The sequence below is a fragment of the Lynx canadensis genome, chromosome C1, assembly GCF_007474595.2.
Source record: "Lynx canadensis isolate LIC74 chromosome C1, mLynCan4.pri.v2, whole genome shotgun sequence".
Taxonomy (NCBI): domain Eukaryota; kingdom Metazoa; phylum Chordata; class Mammalia; order Carnivora; family Felidae; genus Lynx; species Lynx canadensis.
The window spans coordinates 218372489-218387205 of record NC_044310.1 but is presented as its reverse complement, the minus strand read 5'-3'; the positions used below and the strand labels follow the sequence as shown (position 1 = coordinate 218387205).

The 14717-nt window shown below is 59.5% G+C and overlaps 1 protein-coding gene across 1 annotated transcript in view; it reads left to right on the top strand.

Annotated features, from left to right (window-relative positions):
- PER2 (period circadian regulator 2) overlaps nt 1-14717 on the top strand; it is a 39454-nt gene that overhangs the window by 17650 nt on the left and 7087 nt on the right. The window contains exons 8-19 of the mRNA XM_030326381.1: nt 60-202; nt 1822-1900; nt 4221-4327; nt 4870-5023; nt 5316-5424; nt 6224-6349; nt 6771-6858; nt 8392-8551; nt 8640-8764; nt 9590-9754; nt 10889-11128; nt 13017-13828. Coding sequence (XP_030182241.1) covers nt 60-202; nt 1822-1900; nt 4221-4327; nt 4870-5023; nt 5316-5424; nt 6224-6349; nt 6771-6858; nt 8392-8551; nt 8640-8764; nt 9590-9754; nt 10889-11128; nt 13017-13828 — 2308 coding nt within the window. The remainder of the gene's footprint in view (nt 1-59; nt 203-1821; nt 1901-4220; nt 4328-4869; nt 5024-5315; nt 5425-6223; nt 6350-6770; nt 6859-8391; nt 8552-8639; nt 8765-9589; nt 9755-10888; nt 11129-13016; nt 13829-14717) is intronic.

Sequence of the window (14717 nt, the reverse complement as noted above, 5' to 3'; positions counted from 1 at the left end):
AGCAGGGCGGGATCCCTTCTGTCCTCGTGCCGCATCGCTGACCCTGCCGTCCTCCACAGTGTCGGGAAGAGCCACGAGAACGAGATCCGTTACCACCCGTTTCGCATGACGCCTTACCTGGTCAAGGTGCGGGACCCGCAGGGCGCCGAGGGCCAGCTGTGCTGCATGCTGCTGGCGGAGAGAGTGCACTCGGGCTACGAAGGTGAGAGCCCGGCCCAGGCGGGGGCACAGGCTCCGTGTGGTGCCTCAGTTAGTCCCGTGGCTCACCCCTAACGTCAGTGAGGCTGACCGCCAGCCCTGGCCTCTCCCCCCACCTTGCACAGTGTCCGTCTCCCTCTGGTTGCACGCCCACCCTTGTCCCCTGGGCCCCCCGGTGGCCCCTGCCATACCGCCTCCCCGTGTCCATCAGAGGGTCTGGGTGCCGGCATCTCGCACCCGTGACCAGGCTGTTGCTGTGTCCAGAGCTCCCTGCCCCTTCCCCAGCCGCCGCCTTCCATCCATACGGCGAGGATGGCCCTGCCGGGTCCCCGGGTCCCTCCCATCCTCATGCACCTCCCACCTCGGAAGCGCAGGGACAGCACTGCCTGCTCAGGACCCCACACCATCCGCCCACTCGAGAAATGAGGCTGTGGCTCGTCCTACCTTCTACTGCCTTCCCCGCCTTCCCGACGTGCAGCCTGGCGGCCTGGCTCCCACTGTTCACTCTGGTTCTTTCCCCCCTCCCTCTGCCTGTAGAAAAGCCAAGTACAGCAGGCTCATCCCACCAGGTGCCCGTTCCTGGTCCTGCTGGCTTCTCAGACCACCTTCTCCCCCAAAAGCCCCAAATCTGGGTTTTCCCTTGAAGCCCAAAGGCCCCCGGGCACTCGGCCACCCCGATTGTGTCCTCCTGGTGACTCCACCTCCTGAACTGTGGCATGACACGGTCCTCGTGTGACCGGCTGCAGGACCGGGCCGGGAGCCCAAGGTCCTCGCCCCAGCAGCTCCGCAAGCCACGTGACCAGAATTCCCAGAAAGCGGGTGCCGTGTGCAGCTCCTGAGCCACGGGGATCTAGTTCGGTCCACATTCCGTTGTGTTTATAATCTTGTCTCAGTGGTTAACGATGCCAGTTTTTAAAAAGGCCTTTATTTCTTAAAACCGACAGAGATGTTTTAGGTATGTGGCCCTTCCTCAGATGTTTGAGGGGCTCCTCCATATGGAATATTCTCTTCCAAATATTCGAGAAGGACTGAGAGGGGTTCCCTGGGTTTCACCGAGTTGTTCGTCCCAATAGGATTCTGCTTCACGAATGGAAAGCTTTGGAGTTTTGAACGTTTTGTCCACGAATTTGGTAGCTGAGGGAGATTCCGGATATGCGATTTCCTTTGTGCAAGTTACTGTATCTTCTTTGCCCGCCCTAGAAACTGTAAAGTCCCCGTTACGGTGACATTTGCTGAGAATGTTGAATCTAAGCACTTAACTCATTTATTTTTTTAAACAATTTGTTGAGCTCACCCTCGTTGGATCTGAAAGATCACGGATATGGCCTTCCGGCACGATTTTGCCGAGAAAAGCCTACGCAACAGCACGTGCTTCTGTTAGTGTGGCGGTCCTTGGCCTTCTAGACTGAACCTGCCCACAGAGGAGTTGAGGCTGGCTGGCGGTCATCTAGCATAGGGTCTGCTCTGCTCCCTATGTGACAGGCTGTGGTTCAGAGTCCCCTTCTTAATTCCTTCCTCCGCCACACATCCTGTGAATCTACACGGCGTTTTCCAGTAGCTATAATATAACTGCACTAAGTGTGTATTAGAATCAGAAACTTGTGTAAAATTCTCTTCTTTCAGCCCCTCGAATTCCTCCTGAAAAGAGAATTTTCACGACCACGCATACACCAAATTGCTTGTTCCAGGATGTGGACGAAAGGTAAGCAGCCTGGCGCTGTGCCCTTTGCGTGTCTTGGAATCACTATCGCGCCCTTCATGGCGGCAGACTCGATCACGTGATGTTTAGCGTTTCGTCATTATCTTGGTGGTTACTTAATAGCAGCTCAACACAGCCCAGTCAAGTTTTATGTTTTTGGCATGAACGCTATGCAGCTAAAGTTAAGGCTGCATGTTGGTTTGAGAAGGTAATCCGCAAAGATGTTGAACTGCAGGCAATGAAATGATTGTGGAATTGCACTAACAATCTCCCGAGATAGGAACATTGTGTAAATGGAACATTCTGGGGAGCTGATCATTGTTCTAATGGAGTCTATCTTTATTATCCTTTTTAAACTCATTTCAAAATCGCACACGACTAAAGCACGGCATAGCCAGGGACGGCGTGCTCGGGTTAGGATTGGAGACGCCATTGGCAGGATCCCAGCAGAAATGTGTCCACCAGCGTGTGTGTCACAGCCTGCTCCCCGCGGGGGGGGGGGGGGGGGCGGTCACCTCCGTTCCTGCCCGGAGCTTCACTCCGTGTCCCACTCAAGGTGCTGTGGCCGGAACAAATGGTGCTTGTGGGAGTCGGGAGCCCTGCCCTTCTCAGAGGGTTCTGGGTTGGCTGACTTGGGGCCGAAGCCCATGGAGCGCCTCCCCCCGGCCCCTCCTGCGCAAAGACAGAAGATCCTGCTGGCTGCTGACAGTGATGGGGAAGAGCCCCCCTCGGAAGACCCACAGGAAGTGGACCTAGAAGCACCAGAAGCACTCTGGGCTTTCTCAGTCGGCCCAGGCGACCTCTACAGATGCTGTCGAGGATCAAGCCCACCCCACTGCCTGCGCCTGACCTGGAGACACCAGGTACCCGCCCTGGACGCAGAGCCTCCTGGGAAAGAGCTGCTCTCGGGCAGCCAGGGAACCGTCAGCCTTCAGCTCTGGGCAGCTCAGGGCTGCTCTGCTCGCCCCCTGTGGCAGAATCACCAGAGACACAAGGTTTCAAGGCGCAGGTTCCTGGGCCCCACCCAGCCCCATCCAACAGGGTCTCGGCGTGGGGGCCGTGGGAACTGCGTTCACAGAGCAGCCCCAGGATAATTTTTATTCTTCCAGGAGTCTGAGAACACCTGCCTGCAAACCAGCACAGGTGTCACTCGTGTGCAGGTGTTGTGAGCAGGTGCACAGGGCCTTCCTCAGCAGAGCCCTGCGGGCGGCCCAGCCCACAGAGCACAGGACACCTGGGCAGTGGCCCGGGCTCCTCCCCACCCTCTCCCTCCCTCCCCCTTCTCCTCCTCCCCTTCTTTCTTCTCCCTCTCTCCCTCTTCTTCCTCCTCCTCTTCCCCTTCCTCCTCCTCCTCCTCTCCCCTGGCCAAACCTTGACCTGGAAGGGCACCAGGAACATTCTGTACATCCTATCAAGTGAAAACACGAATCCTGGAGAGTGTGTGTCAGACCAGGAGGAGAAGATTGAATCCTAACGCAGGGCCCACGAGAAAGCTCCATTCGAGGGGAACAGGCAGGCGTGGCTCTAACGGCTTGGAGAAGGCCCTTCCGCGTGAGGGCATCCGCTCGGAAGAGGTTGGGGAAACACCAGTTCGATGCGAGAAGGCTGGTCTCCAGGGTGGGGAGGCTGAACTGCGGCTCAGAAGAGGGAACAGTGGCTGCGTGGGCAGAGAACGCTGGCCGTGGGGGCAGAACGGGCACCGAGACGGTCACCCCAAAACCTCGTCCTAAAAGCTGCAGGAGGAAGCCCGGTGGCACAGAGTGAAGGCCCCCCGCCTGTGTGGCACCTTCTCAGGACCAGACACGGCGGCCGAAGTAACCGAAATACAGCATCCTGAGCTGGAAAAGAGCCAAACGGTTTTCCGGCGTCCAGGCAAAACTTGTTTAAAAGAAGCCATGCCCAGCCCCATCCGGCCAAACTTACAAATGACACGAAGAAAGAAAAGACCTTAAAAGACAAAAAGCAAGAACGTTATCGTGATTTACTCTTTCAGGAGCGAAGACGCCGCCCCGTGCTGGGGCACTTGGCCTGTATGGGTTGGGCCTCCTAGCTCCCCATCACAGACCTGTGGGGATGTTGTCATCTTTTGTTTGCCAATTAACTGAAAGACTGTTCTCTGTGAGCCCAGTTCCCCAGCTTTGCTCTCTGGGGAATTTGGAGTCTGTCCCTTCCCTGCCCCCCAGGAGGAGGATGGTCCTTAGAGATGAACTAGGGCCCCCCCTTCGAGGCTGTGTTCCAGACCGCGTCCCGAAGCGCAGCCATGGGGCTGGGGCTGGGGAAGGGGGGCTGCACAGGGACCCCCGTGTGTGTGCTTGCTTTGCAGGGCGGTCCCCCTCTTGGGCTACCTACCTCAGGACCTGATCGAGACCCCCTTGCTCGTGCGGCTTCACCCCAGCGACCGGCCTTTGATGCTTACCATCCACAAAAAGAGTAGGTCCCCTTTTCACAGTAAATCCTGCCGTCAGCACCCAGCCTAGATGGGTCAGGCCGGCCGCCAGTGTGTGTGACGGATGCCCCGGCCGTGCCCGAGCCCTAGTCCCGTGGGTCAGGAGCGCTCATCTCTCGTGGGGCCTCTGTGGCCCACAGCCTGAACCGTGGCCATCCTGCCTTTACGGTTGGCTTCCCTGGTGGGTAGGGGGAGGGGTGCGGGTTCAGCTGTGGCCACACAGGTGCTGACCAGGCCAGGGGAGTGGATGACACGGGTCCCCACTGAGCCCAGGCCTCGCAGACGCTCAGCGTCCCCCTGGGGGCCGGTCAAGGCTAGAGACGCGTGTGCCGAGATGCGTGGTGGCGCTTTTGGCAACGGTCCGTTGTTACGGTTTAAAGCGGAGCGGGGCGCTGACAGCGGTAGCGTCGGGGAGGTTGGCATCTCTCGAGTTTCGAGGTGACTCCAGAACGGAGCGCCTCTCCCTCCCCTCTTCCCGAGAGCGCCAGCCTCTCGTCCTCACGCCCGCACCCTTCCCCTCCCCCAGTCGTGCAGTCCGGCGGACAGCCCTTCGACTCTTCTCCCATCCGGTTCCGCGCCCGGAACGGCGAATACGTCACCCTGGACACCAGCTGGTCCAGCTTCATCAACCCGTGGAGCAGAAAAATCTCCTTCATCATCGGGAGACACAGAGTCAGGGTGTGAGTGCTCTCAGTGCACGGCGCGGCCCGGGGACCCTGGCTCCCCCACCAGCACACCGCGTGGGGCGGGACTGGGTGACCGGGACCCAAGTCACCTCCCGCCACACGCCTGTGCTCCCCGGGGGGGCGGGGGTGGGTGGGTAGGGGGACACCTCACGCAGGCAGAGCAGCGAGTGGAAAGGAGGAGGTCGTGAGTGGGAAGGTGGCAGCCCAGGGGTCTGCAGGGGGGAGGCAAGCCCGGCAGGGGTGTGCGGCATGGGGCCCAACTAACAGACAGATTCGCGCGGCACAGGGGCCCTTTGAACGAAGACGTGTTCTCGGCTCCGTCGTGTGTGGAGGAGAAGGGCCTCCACCCCGGCGATCAGGAGCTCACGGAGCAGATACACCGGCTGCTGCTACAGGTGGGTGCGTTGCCTGCGCGCCCTCCTGTCCCCCTGCGGAAGTGGCCCAGGGCTGCTCGGAGACCCGGGGTGCCCCTCCCTCCTTCCCTCCCTCTCAGGCTCGTCTCCCCGCATCCGGCTCCCCCCTGCACCCCGGTGCCCCTGGTCTGGGCCCCGGACAGTTGGGCACACCTGCAGTTTGCACCGTTGGGGGCAGCCCCAGCCGTACGTGTTGGGGCGTCTGTGCCTGAACGGCAGCCCGGGGCGAGCCACTGAAGGATGGCACCCAGCCCCCGAGTCCGCCCGCGGGCCCTGGTGCGAGCCCACGTGTGGCCCCCCACAGGTGCACCGGGTGAGAGCAGGTCACCTGCTGGGCCCCGGGGGACCGGAGAATGCCTTCTCCGTGTTCTGGGGACAGACGCAGCACTCGAGAAAACTTGGCGTGGCCACCAGTCCCCCCAGCCAGGCAGCTTCTGCCTGCCCATCTCCTCAGACCGCGGCGACACCACAGCACGCCCCTTCTTGTTCCTAAAACCCCTGGGTAGAAACCAGACTGGCCCATGAGGGAGCTGAGGGACAGGGTCGAATGGCCCCTCTTTCAGGGAGTGTGTGCGACTGGGATCGGGGGATGCGTCCCGCAGCCTGACCCGGGGTTGCAGCCCAGCCCCCACCTTGTCCTTGCCCTGCTCCCCAGGGCAGGTCACAGCCTCTGCGAGACGGCCGTGTTGGGGGGCACCGAACCCGCGGGGGCACCGAACCCGCAGTGCCAGCCACGCCCCCCAGCCACGTCCCAAGGCCTTCCTGTCTGCTGTCTCCCCAGCCCGTCCCCCACAGCGGCTCCAGCGGCTACGGGAGCCTGGGTAGCAACGGGTCCCACGAGCCCCTCATGAGCCAGACGTCCTCCAGCGACAGCAACGGCCACAAGCACTCCCGCCGGAGGCGGACCGTAAGTCCCCGTCCACCGTGTCCCTCCCTCTCCGGGTAGACTGACCCGCGGCAGCCCTGGAGCCCGCACAGCCCCAGCCACCTGCCCTGTGAACCTGCTCGCTCGGGACTCACTCTCTAGTCTCTAAGGGGGGAAGCGTCCAAGAGCTGTGGCTAAAGTCTGGGTGAAAATCCCTTAAAGCAGGCGAATCAAGCAGAAGCGAAGACGCAACAAAACCATAACCTGCTGGGTCCCTTGATTTGTGTTCTTGGGACCATCAAGCTCGTTTGCTCTAGCTCGGCCACGCTCTGATTTCTCGTTCAGAACTTACTTCTGCGTTGCTGGGAGTTGTCAGCTCTTCTCTGACCTCACCGTGGGGGACAGGCTGCAATGCCAGAGGGTCCCCTCGAGGGAGTGACGCGTTCTTGTGTTTTTCCTCAAGGAAATTTGTAAAAATGCTAACGGCAGGGTCAAAAGCAAAAGTCCTTATCCTGGTGACTCTGGAGAACAAAAGGAAAAACCTGCTACAGGTACAGCATTATTCTCTGTTTCCTTGGTAAAACCTTTTTTTTTTTTTAATGTTTATTTTATTTTTGAGAGAGGGAGAGAGACAGAGTGTGAGCAGAGGGCAGGGGTGCAGAGAGAGAGGGAGACACAGAATCCGCAGCGGGCTCCAGGCTCCGAGCTGTCAGCACAGAGCCTGACGCGGGGCTCGAACCCACGAGCTGTGAGATCATGACCTGAGCCGAATTCACACGCTTAAACTGAGCCACCCAGGTGCCTCCCCTTGGCAGAACTTTAAGTGCGGGAGGCGGAAAGAGGAACCTGGTTTCACGTTGACTCCAGGTGGCAGGGATTTACCTTTCCAGCGTGCTGCCTCCCCTCCCCATTGGGCAGCCCCGCTCAGTGACGTGCCGCCAGTGTGGGCCTTCACTCATTCAGTCTCGCCGACCCCGGCTGTTGTGTGGTCACCTGGCTCCCCGCAGGCCTGTCGAGATGTGGCCAAGGCGTGCGTTTCTGCCCCGTCGCCCCGTTCTAGCTCTGCGTACCGGCCGTGGGGTCGGCACTTCCAACGACGTGAGCAGGTGCCCTCGCCCCCCCCCCCCCCGGGCTGCCCAGCCAGCCCACAGTGCTCACACCCGTGAACGCGGTGTCTGAAATGGACAGCGCCAGCTCTGCTCAAAGGCCTCCCTCTCACGGGGAGCCAGTGGCCCAGGGAGCTGCCCGCGCACCCCCTGGCCACCTGAGCCCGCCTCACCAGGTTGTGTCCCCGTGCCCTCGTGCCTGGGCTCATGCTGTTCCTCTGCACGTACGCGCACACGCACACACATGCACCGCAGTCCTCTCCCCGTTGTGGGTTCTTGCTCTTCCCTTGCACTCGGGGCTCGCCTCCTCCAGGAAGCCTCCCTGGGCTGCCCACACCTGGTCTTCGCCAGGATTTTTGGCCTTCGGGACGTGTGGGTGTGCACTTTGCCCCCAGCGGACAGACTGCATGCTGCGGTCTGTGCTGGGTGTTGGGGACACAACAGAGGGCGGGGCGTGGCTCTGCCCGTGAGGGCCCTTAGGGGAATACGGTTTGGTGCGCGTGGTGAGGGCAAGAAACGTCGACAGCAAGCCACACTGGAGACCATTACGACTGTTATCACCACTGGGTCATATTTGGAAGGACTGACCCTCCCAGAGACAGGGAATAATATTGAGCAACTAAAAAGCGTCTGCAATCGAATTGGCCCTAGAAGCTTCAGGAGTTTAAGTAAGAACTGGCCTTCCCCACTGCTGAGTCCCTGACCCTGGGGATAGCCCGGGCCGAGGGCCACCGAGCCCCAGAGAGAAGCCGGCCTTGGCCCTGGTGACAGCTCCCTGTGGGTTCCCTCTGTGGGTGGCACAGTGACACTTGCCCCCACAGAGCTGCCTGAATATCTGGCTGTCCCTGGATTTCTGTGTCTGGATCATATTCTGAGCCCCGAGCCTCATTCGTAGGCAGAATTAAGAGACTTTGTAAACATACAGAGTACTGTTTGGGGGAAGCAGGTATTAACTGCGCTATCTGGTCCTTCTTTCAGAGACACAGAGTAGTTCCTGTGCTCAGATGAAAGCTGTCCCCGTGGAAAAGGACAGCTCGGGCGCCAGCCTGCCCCTGGGCGGCTTTCCCGAGGAGCTGGGTGGCAAGAGCCCGCCCGCTGGCTCCTACCAGCAGATCAGCTGCCTGGACGGCGTCATCAGGTGCGGCCACTTTCGGCCCCCGCCTCTGTCGTTCGTGCACTCTGGGGGCTCCCGTGTCACATGAAGCCCTTCCCGGCCCCCCGTGCAGGTACCTGGAGAGCTGCAGTGAGGCTGCTACCCTCAAGAGGAAGTGTGAGTTCCCGGCGAACGTGGCGACGCAGAAGGCTGGCGATAAGCGGAAGGCGGTGGCCGGTCTTGGGCCGCATGGCACAGGTGTCTTGACCGTTCGAGCTGCGGGGGGTGTGGTAACTTGGATGCCCGCTGTGGGATCAGGTGTCCCGGAAGGCCTGGAGCCCCCTTCCCTCCCAGGGCAAGTCTGAGGGCTCCAAGGACACAGCCTGTGGGTGGAGGCTGTTTCTTCAATAACCAAAGTAGCTCCAAAGTTAGCAGCCGTCTCACAAGCTAGACGTAAAGGTGATCTGGGACTTCGAGACGAGGGTCCTGTCGGGGCTTCTGGAGTGGGAGGACCGGGGGCACGTCACACGGTCGTTCTTGGGCAACATGGTATCTCAGCAGAGCACCGGCCTCTGAACGTTGCTGCAGCCCTACAAGCCAGGTTAAGTCCCAGGCCCCTCAGACGCTGTGAGTGTTGCCGGTGGTCATTCCGAGAGCCAGAAACCGGGTGTCCCGTTGCTGACGGAGCACGAGCTGGGCAGTCACACTGTGAGGGACTGTCTGTGCCCGAGCTGCGGGGAGAGCGCTCAGCAGAGGGCGGGCCCCTGGCTGCCTGTGCAGCCTCTCTCCACGGGCCCGCAGAGGGGGTCCGGGCAGAGGCCCCTGACCCAGAGGACCTGCGGCTGCCTGGTCGCCCGCCCCCTTTTAGAGGACTCGGGACAGGAGAGGTGTGATTCTGCCCGTTTCAGAATTTCCTCTTCTCGCCCCGGGAATAAATACCTGCCGACAGACCGTCACCTGCCGGGTGTGTGCGGACCAGGTGGGCCCGTGGGTGTGGGTGCGTCACACAGACAGTGCTGGTTCTGATCTGAACGGTTTGCTTTTATTGCACGTTTGTGTCTGTGTCCTTTCTGCCTCACAAAGAGACGGCCTCACCCTCCGAGGTGAATAGCCACGCGGAGGTCAGCGCGCACTTAACCTCGCTGACGCTGCCCGGCAAGGCGGAGAGCGTGGCGTCCCTCAGCAGCCAGTGCAGCTACAGCAGCACCATCGTCCACGTGGGCGACAAGAAGCCACAGCCGGAGCTAGGTATGCTTCTTGGTTCTCGGACGATGCCGAGGGTTCTCTGACTTTAACGGTAAAAATTGGGTTTTTTCATTAAAAAATTTTTAATTATTTTTTTTAACGTTTATTCTGAGAGAGAGTGAGTGTGAGCAGGGGAGGGGCAGAGAGAGAGAGAGAGAGAGACAGAATCCTAAGCAGGCTTCATGCTCAGCGAGGATGGAACTTGACCACGGGCTCAATCTTAAGACCCTGGGATCATGACCCGAGCCGAAATCAAGAGCCAGACATTTGGCTGAGCCACACAGGCGCCCCTAAAAATTTGAATTTTTGGCTGCCCTCTTAAAATTTTCTTTAAGTTTGTCCAAGTGCAAAAGAACCCTAGCACTGCCCAGGAACGGAGATCCAGGAAATCCTGGAGCGTGAAAAACAGGTGGGGGGTTGGAGGGGGGGGAGGGCGCACCGCACCTGTCCCAGTCCCCGTTGCTCTCTGGCACCACCTGGTGGCAGGTGTCTGTTCAGGCATGAACAGGGAAGACGCTGAGGTGGTTCGGAGCCTGGGCCTGTGGGGGGTGGTGGGGAGGCAGGGGGACTGAGTAGGGATCCTCGGGTCCCCACCCCCTCCCCTGTCTGAGGACAGGAGCCAGCACAAGTCGTACAGCACTGAGTTAGCTTCTTCTTCAGAACACCCATGAGTGAAATGAAACCCAAAATTGTTCTTTTCTGGGAAGAGAGAGACAGGAAACAGTGCAGGTAAGAGAGTCGGTGTCCAAACCCCTCTTTCCGGACGGTCAGTGGGTTCCACCTGCCCCTGTCCCGTCACGGCTGTCACGCCTGAACCAGGATAGGGGTCATGCGCTAGCTCTGTCTGTGGTGCTCTAAATGCTAGGGACTAGGAGCGTCTCCAACGTTGAGCTGAGCCCCGAGATCCCCCACGTTTCACTTTGCTTAGAAGTCTGCTCCTGGAGCCGCCCCAGGCAATGAGACTTCCGTCATGGACTTCCGTCGTCTTCCGTTGTTAGCCTTCTCAGGGCGCTAAGTGAGCTCACCGTGGATCTCAGCTTCACGAAGGATTTCTCTTCTTCAGAGATGCAGGGTGGGTTATCCATTGTTTTAGCCCCCGGGGCCCTTGCACACCAGAGGTGCCGTCTCGTGTTACAGAGCTGGTGGAAGATGTTGCGAGCGGGCCCGAGTCCCTGGATGGCCGGCCCTGCGGCCTGGGCGCGGAGAAGGACCCCCTCCGGACGCTGGGCCTCACCAAGGAAGTGCTGGCCGCCCACACCCAGAAGGAGGAGCAGAGCTTCCTGCTCAAGTTCAAGGAGATGCGGAAACTCCACGTCTTCCAGTCTCGCTGCCATTATTACTTACAAGAAAAATCCAAGGGGCAGCTGAGCGAAAGAAGTAAGTGGCGATACCTGACCTAGAGGTGGATATCTAAAAAGTTCATATTCTTGGTGGAATGGGGTCCAATGCTTCTTTCGAAGTGTGAAATGTCCCCAGTTTGGGACCCCCGCGTTTGTGAGATACGTGTTGGAACTTGGAGGCGATGCAGTCTCTTTGCGGTAGAAACAGGTGTCCTCTCGGGTCCCCAAGGGCACAGTGCCATCGAGAGCAGCGATAGCGCCAGGCCGGCCCCCGTGGAATGTGGGATGGGGCCGTTGCAGCGATGCCACATCAGACGTTCTCACTGGGTGGCTGTGAGGGGCAGGGGACCCCACCTGTCCGCAGTACTGACGGGGCATTTGGTGTCAGGCTTGTGAGCGGGGAGGAGCCCCGGCTGACATCCATTCTCCTCAGGAGATGTGCCCTCCTGGCTGGTCTGGCCTCAGGGCCAGAGGACAGCCCCTGGTTGTGCACAAAGCTGCCTTTTGGGTTGAGAGCCAGCGGCTGGTTGAAAGGCGTGGGGGGAAGTCAGATAGACAGGGCTGGACTGATCAGAGACACCACGCTTTCCCTGGGTCCCCCAGGCCAGACACAGGGATCAGAGCTAGTAGGCCCAGGAGACATGCACGACAAGCTCCCAGCTCCCACCATCTCTAGGCAGACACACCAGGGTGAATGTATAAGAAGTAAAAGAAGCTGATGCTGTCTAGATCGTGTCTCTTCTACTCTGTTCCTTTTCTCCTTCTTCCCCAGACTCAGGGTGACTGCCGGGCCATAGAGAATCTCTGTGGAAATGAGAAGAAGGTGTCACCTCCCCCTGTGGGCAGACCCACCCTGAGGGCCTGGCTTGGTGTGGAGTTCCAGCTCCCTCTTGCCCGCTTGGCCCAGTTTTTGCAGTGCACAGACTATACAGCTGTCCACGGCAGCCCTGTCTAGACCCTGATGTGTTATCCCAGGAGCCCAGTGCTTCAGCCACTAGTCCCACCAGGGGACAGATTTCCTATAGGAAGAACACCAAACAGAGTCTGAATCCCAAAACCCCTGCCCACTTACCGCTTTGCCTTAGACTGGCTGGTTTGTCTTCAGCATGGAGCAAAGGTGTGGACCACACCCTGGCACAGGTGTCCCCGCATACCCGCTGCAAAAGTCCCAAATTACCCTAGGTGACACGAGAGGAGACGCTGAGGTTCCTGGGACCCATCCCAGGCGTGGCGTGACACTCCGACCCAAAGTCCTGCTAGCGCACCAGTCGGGGCCCGGGGTGGGGTGGGGATGTGCCCAGGGTCCTCCGGTTACCAGCGCAGACCTCCCACCTTCTAAAGAAGGCATCATCTCTGCAGCACTGGTCACCTGATAGACCTCCGCTCAGGTGCAGTCCGGGCTTTATTTGACAGGGGAGGCAGGAAATCTCTTGTTTTAAGGAACAGTAGTGATAACACTTGTAAAATTCAAAAATAAGGTTTGATGAGATCAGTGGGTCTATCCCTCAGGTTTCACAGACCAGTGTCAGGGAACGGCATAGATTCATCAGCCTTTTTACTTCTTTTGGCCCAAATAAAACCTTCTAAATACTACTTTTCGTCACTATGATTTTGCAAAAGAAGGGACTTTTTAATAGCAGAAGGAAACAGGCATGTGATCTTGTAGTTAAGGGCAGTCTTAAATTGGTTGACTCTGGTTTCATGAGTGTTTTGCCCTGATTATTTCACTTCACCAAGGGTCAGGGGACACCTTTATGGAGGCCCCAGTGGGCCCCAGGCTGACATCTGGAAACCCCAGACTGCTGAACTAGGAGGTGCCCTCACGTTTCTAAACTTGTACAAGTCTCCAAAAACCAACACAGAGGAGTCACATAAACACTTACATCTTAACTCTGGTGGGGTTTTTTTTTTTTCCATTATTTTAGCCACCCCTGGACTAAGAAATGCCTCTGGAATAGACTCATCTTGGAAAAAAACCGGGAAGAACAGAAAACTGAAGTCCAAACGGGCCAAGCCTCGAGATTCCTCCGAGAGCACCGGGTCTAGGGGGGTGGCGCCCCACCGGCCCCCACTGGTGGGCCTGAACGCCACGGCCTGGTCGCCGTCGGACACATCCCAGTCCAGCCGCCCTTCGACGCCCTTCCCTGACTCCATGCCAGCTTACTCCCTGCCGGTGTTTCCAGCCCCAGGACTCATGCCCACGCCGGGGCCGGTGGCGGCCACACCCGTGGCTCCCCAGGCCGGCTTCGCGGTGCCCGCCGTGCCCATGGACACTCAGCACCCGCCGTTCACTGTCCCCTTGGCCCCCGTCATGGCGCTGGTGTTACCCAACTATTCCTTCCCTACGGTGACCCCCAGCCTGCCCCAGGCCTTCTTCCCAGGCCAGCCTAACTTCCTGCCCGAGATGATCCCTGCCTCGCAACCTGAGCTCCCTGGTCGGACCTCACCCCCCAAACAGCCGTGCACGTGTCCTCGGGCAGAGTGTGGGCCACCCGCATCTCGTGCAGCCACCCCAGCCTCCCTGCCGTCCGCCTCTGGGCCCACGGGCAGAGCCTCCCCTCCGCTCTTCGAATCCCGGGGCAGCTCACCTCTGCAGCTCAACCTGCTACAGCTGGAGGAGGCCCCCGAGGGCAGCGCCGTGGCCGCAACAACGGCAGGGTCCTCGGAGACCACGGCGGCAGGGCCAGACTGCAAACCTGGCACGGCCTTGGACCGGCAGCCAAAGCCTTCGCCAATTGTAAGGACCCCTCCCCTCCCCCCAATGTTCCTTCTCTAAGGCGGGCGCCACACGCAGCACGGCAGGGGTGGGGCAAGCCCGTGTCCTCCCAGATGGGGGTGGTCAGACACTGTGGCTTCTGCCAAACTCTTTGTTTTGACAGAAGTACTCGTGCTAGAAGTTAACATCTTCCAGTTAAGCGACCCTATCAGTGTAGAGCACTGGGAGTTCTTCATTGTTTGGGGATCCGAAGGAAGGAGGCTGGATTGATGGACGGCACAGGCAGGGTCCAAATAGCAGCATGTGACTTCATGCCTGGCCAGGAGCCGCCTGGAGATTCTAAACCAAAGTCCGATGATAAAGCACAGTCAGCCTAACGGCCAGAACAAAGGCTCGTCGGGGGGGCAGGGGTGGGGAAGCTGGCAGCGGAGGCACCCTGGGTGGACGTAGAGGCGGAGGACAGAGCTCTGGAACCAGGCGGTCGGTTCCCTTCCTCCCAAGTCCTAAGGGACGCCAGTGTGCCATTCTTACTCGATTAATGAAATTGCAGTTGTGTCTCCAAAGAACCGCTTCTGTGTTCTGAATGAGCTTAGGCGTGTGGCAGTGTTAGCGAGGCCCTGCAGTCCACGGGCGCCCCGAGGGGGAGCTGCACGGGGCCCCCAGAGGAGGACGCACAACCTCATGAACACAGACTAACTTCCCCAGTGCGTCCCTGCCCTCCCAATTCCTGTTTCTGGGGTCCTGGCCTCCCGTTCTGGTTCTGAGGACGGAAGGGTCCGGCTGCTGCCAGGCCACGCCTCTCTCTCGGTCCCAAGGCCCCGCCCCCCAGGCCAGAGCCCCACCCACGGCGAGGAGCAGCCACCCGGTGCTGCTGAGGCAGTTCCCCGCTCCCCAGTCTGCACTGGTGGAA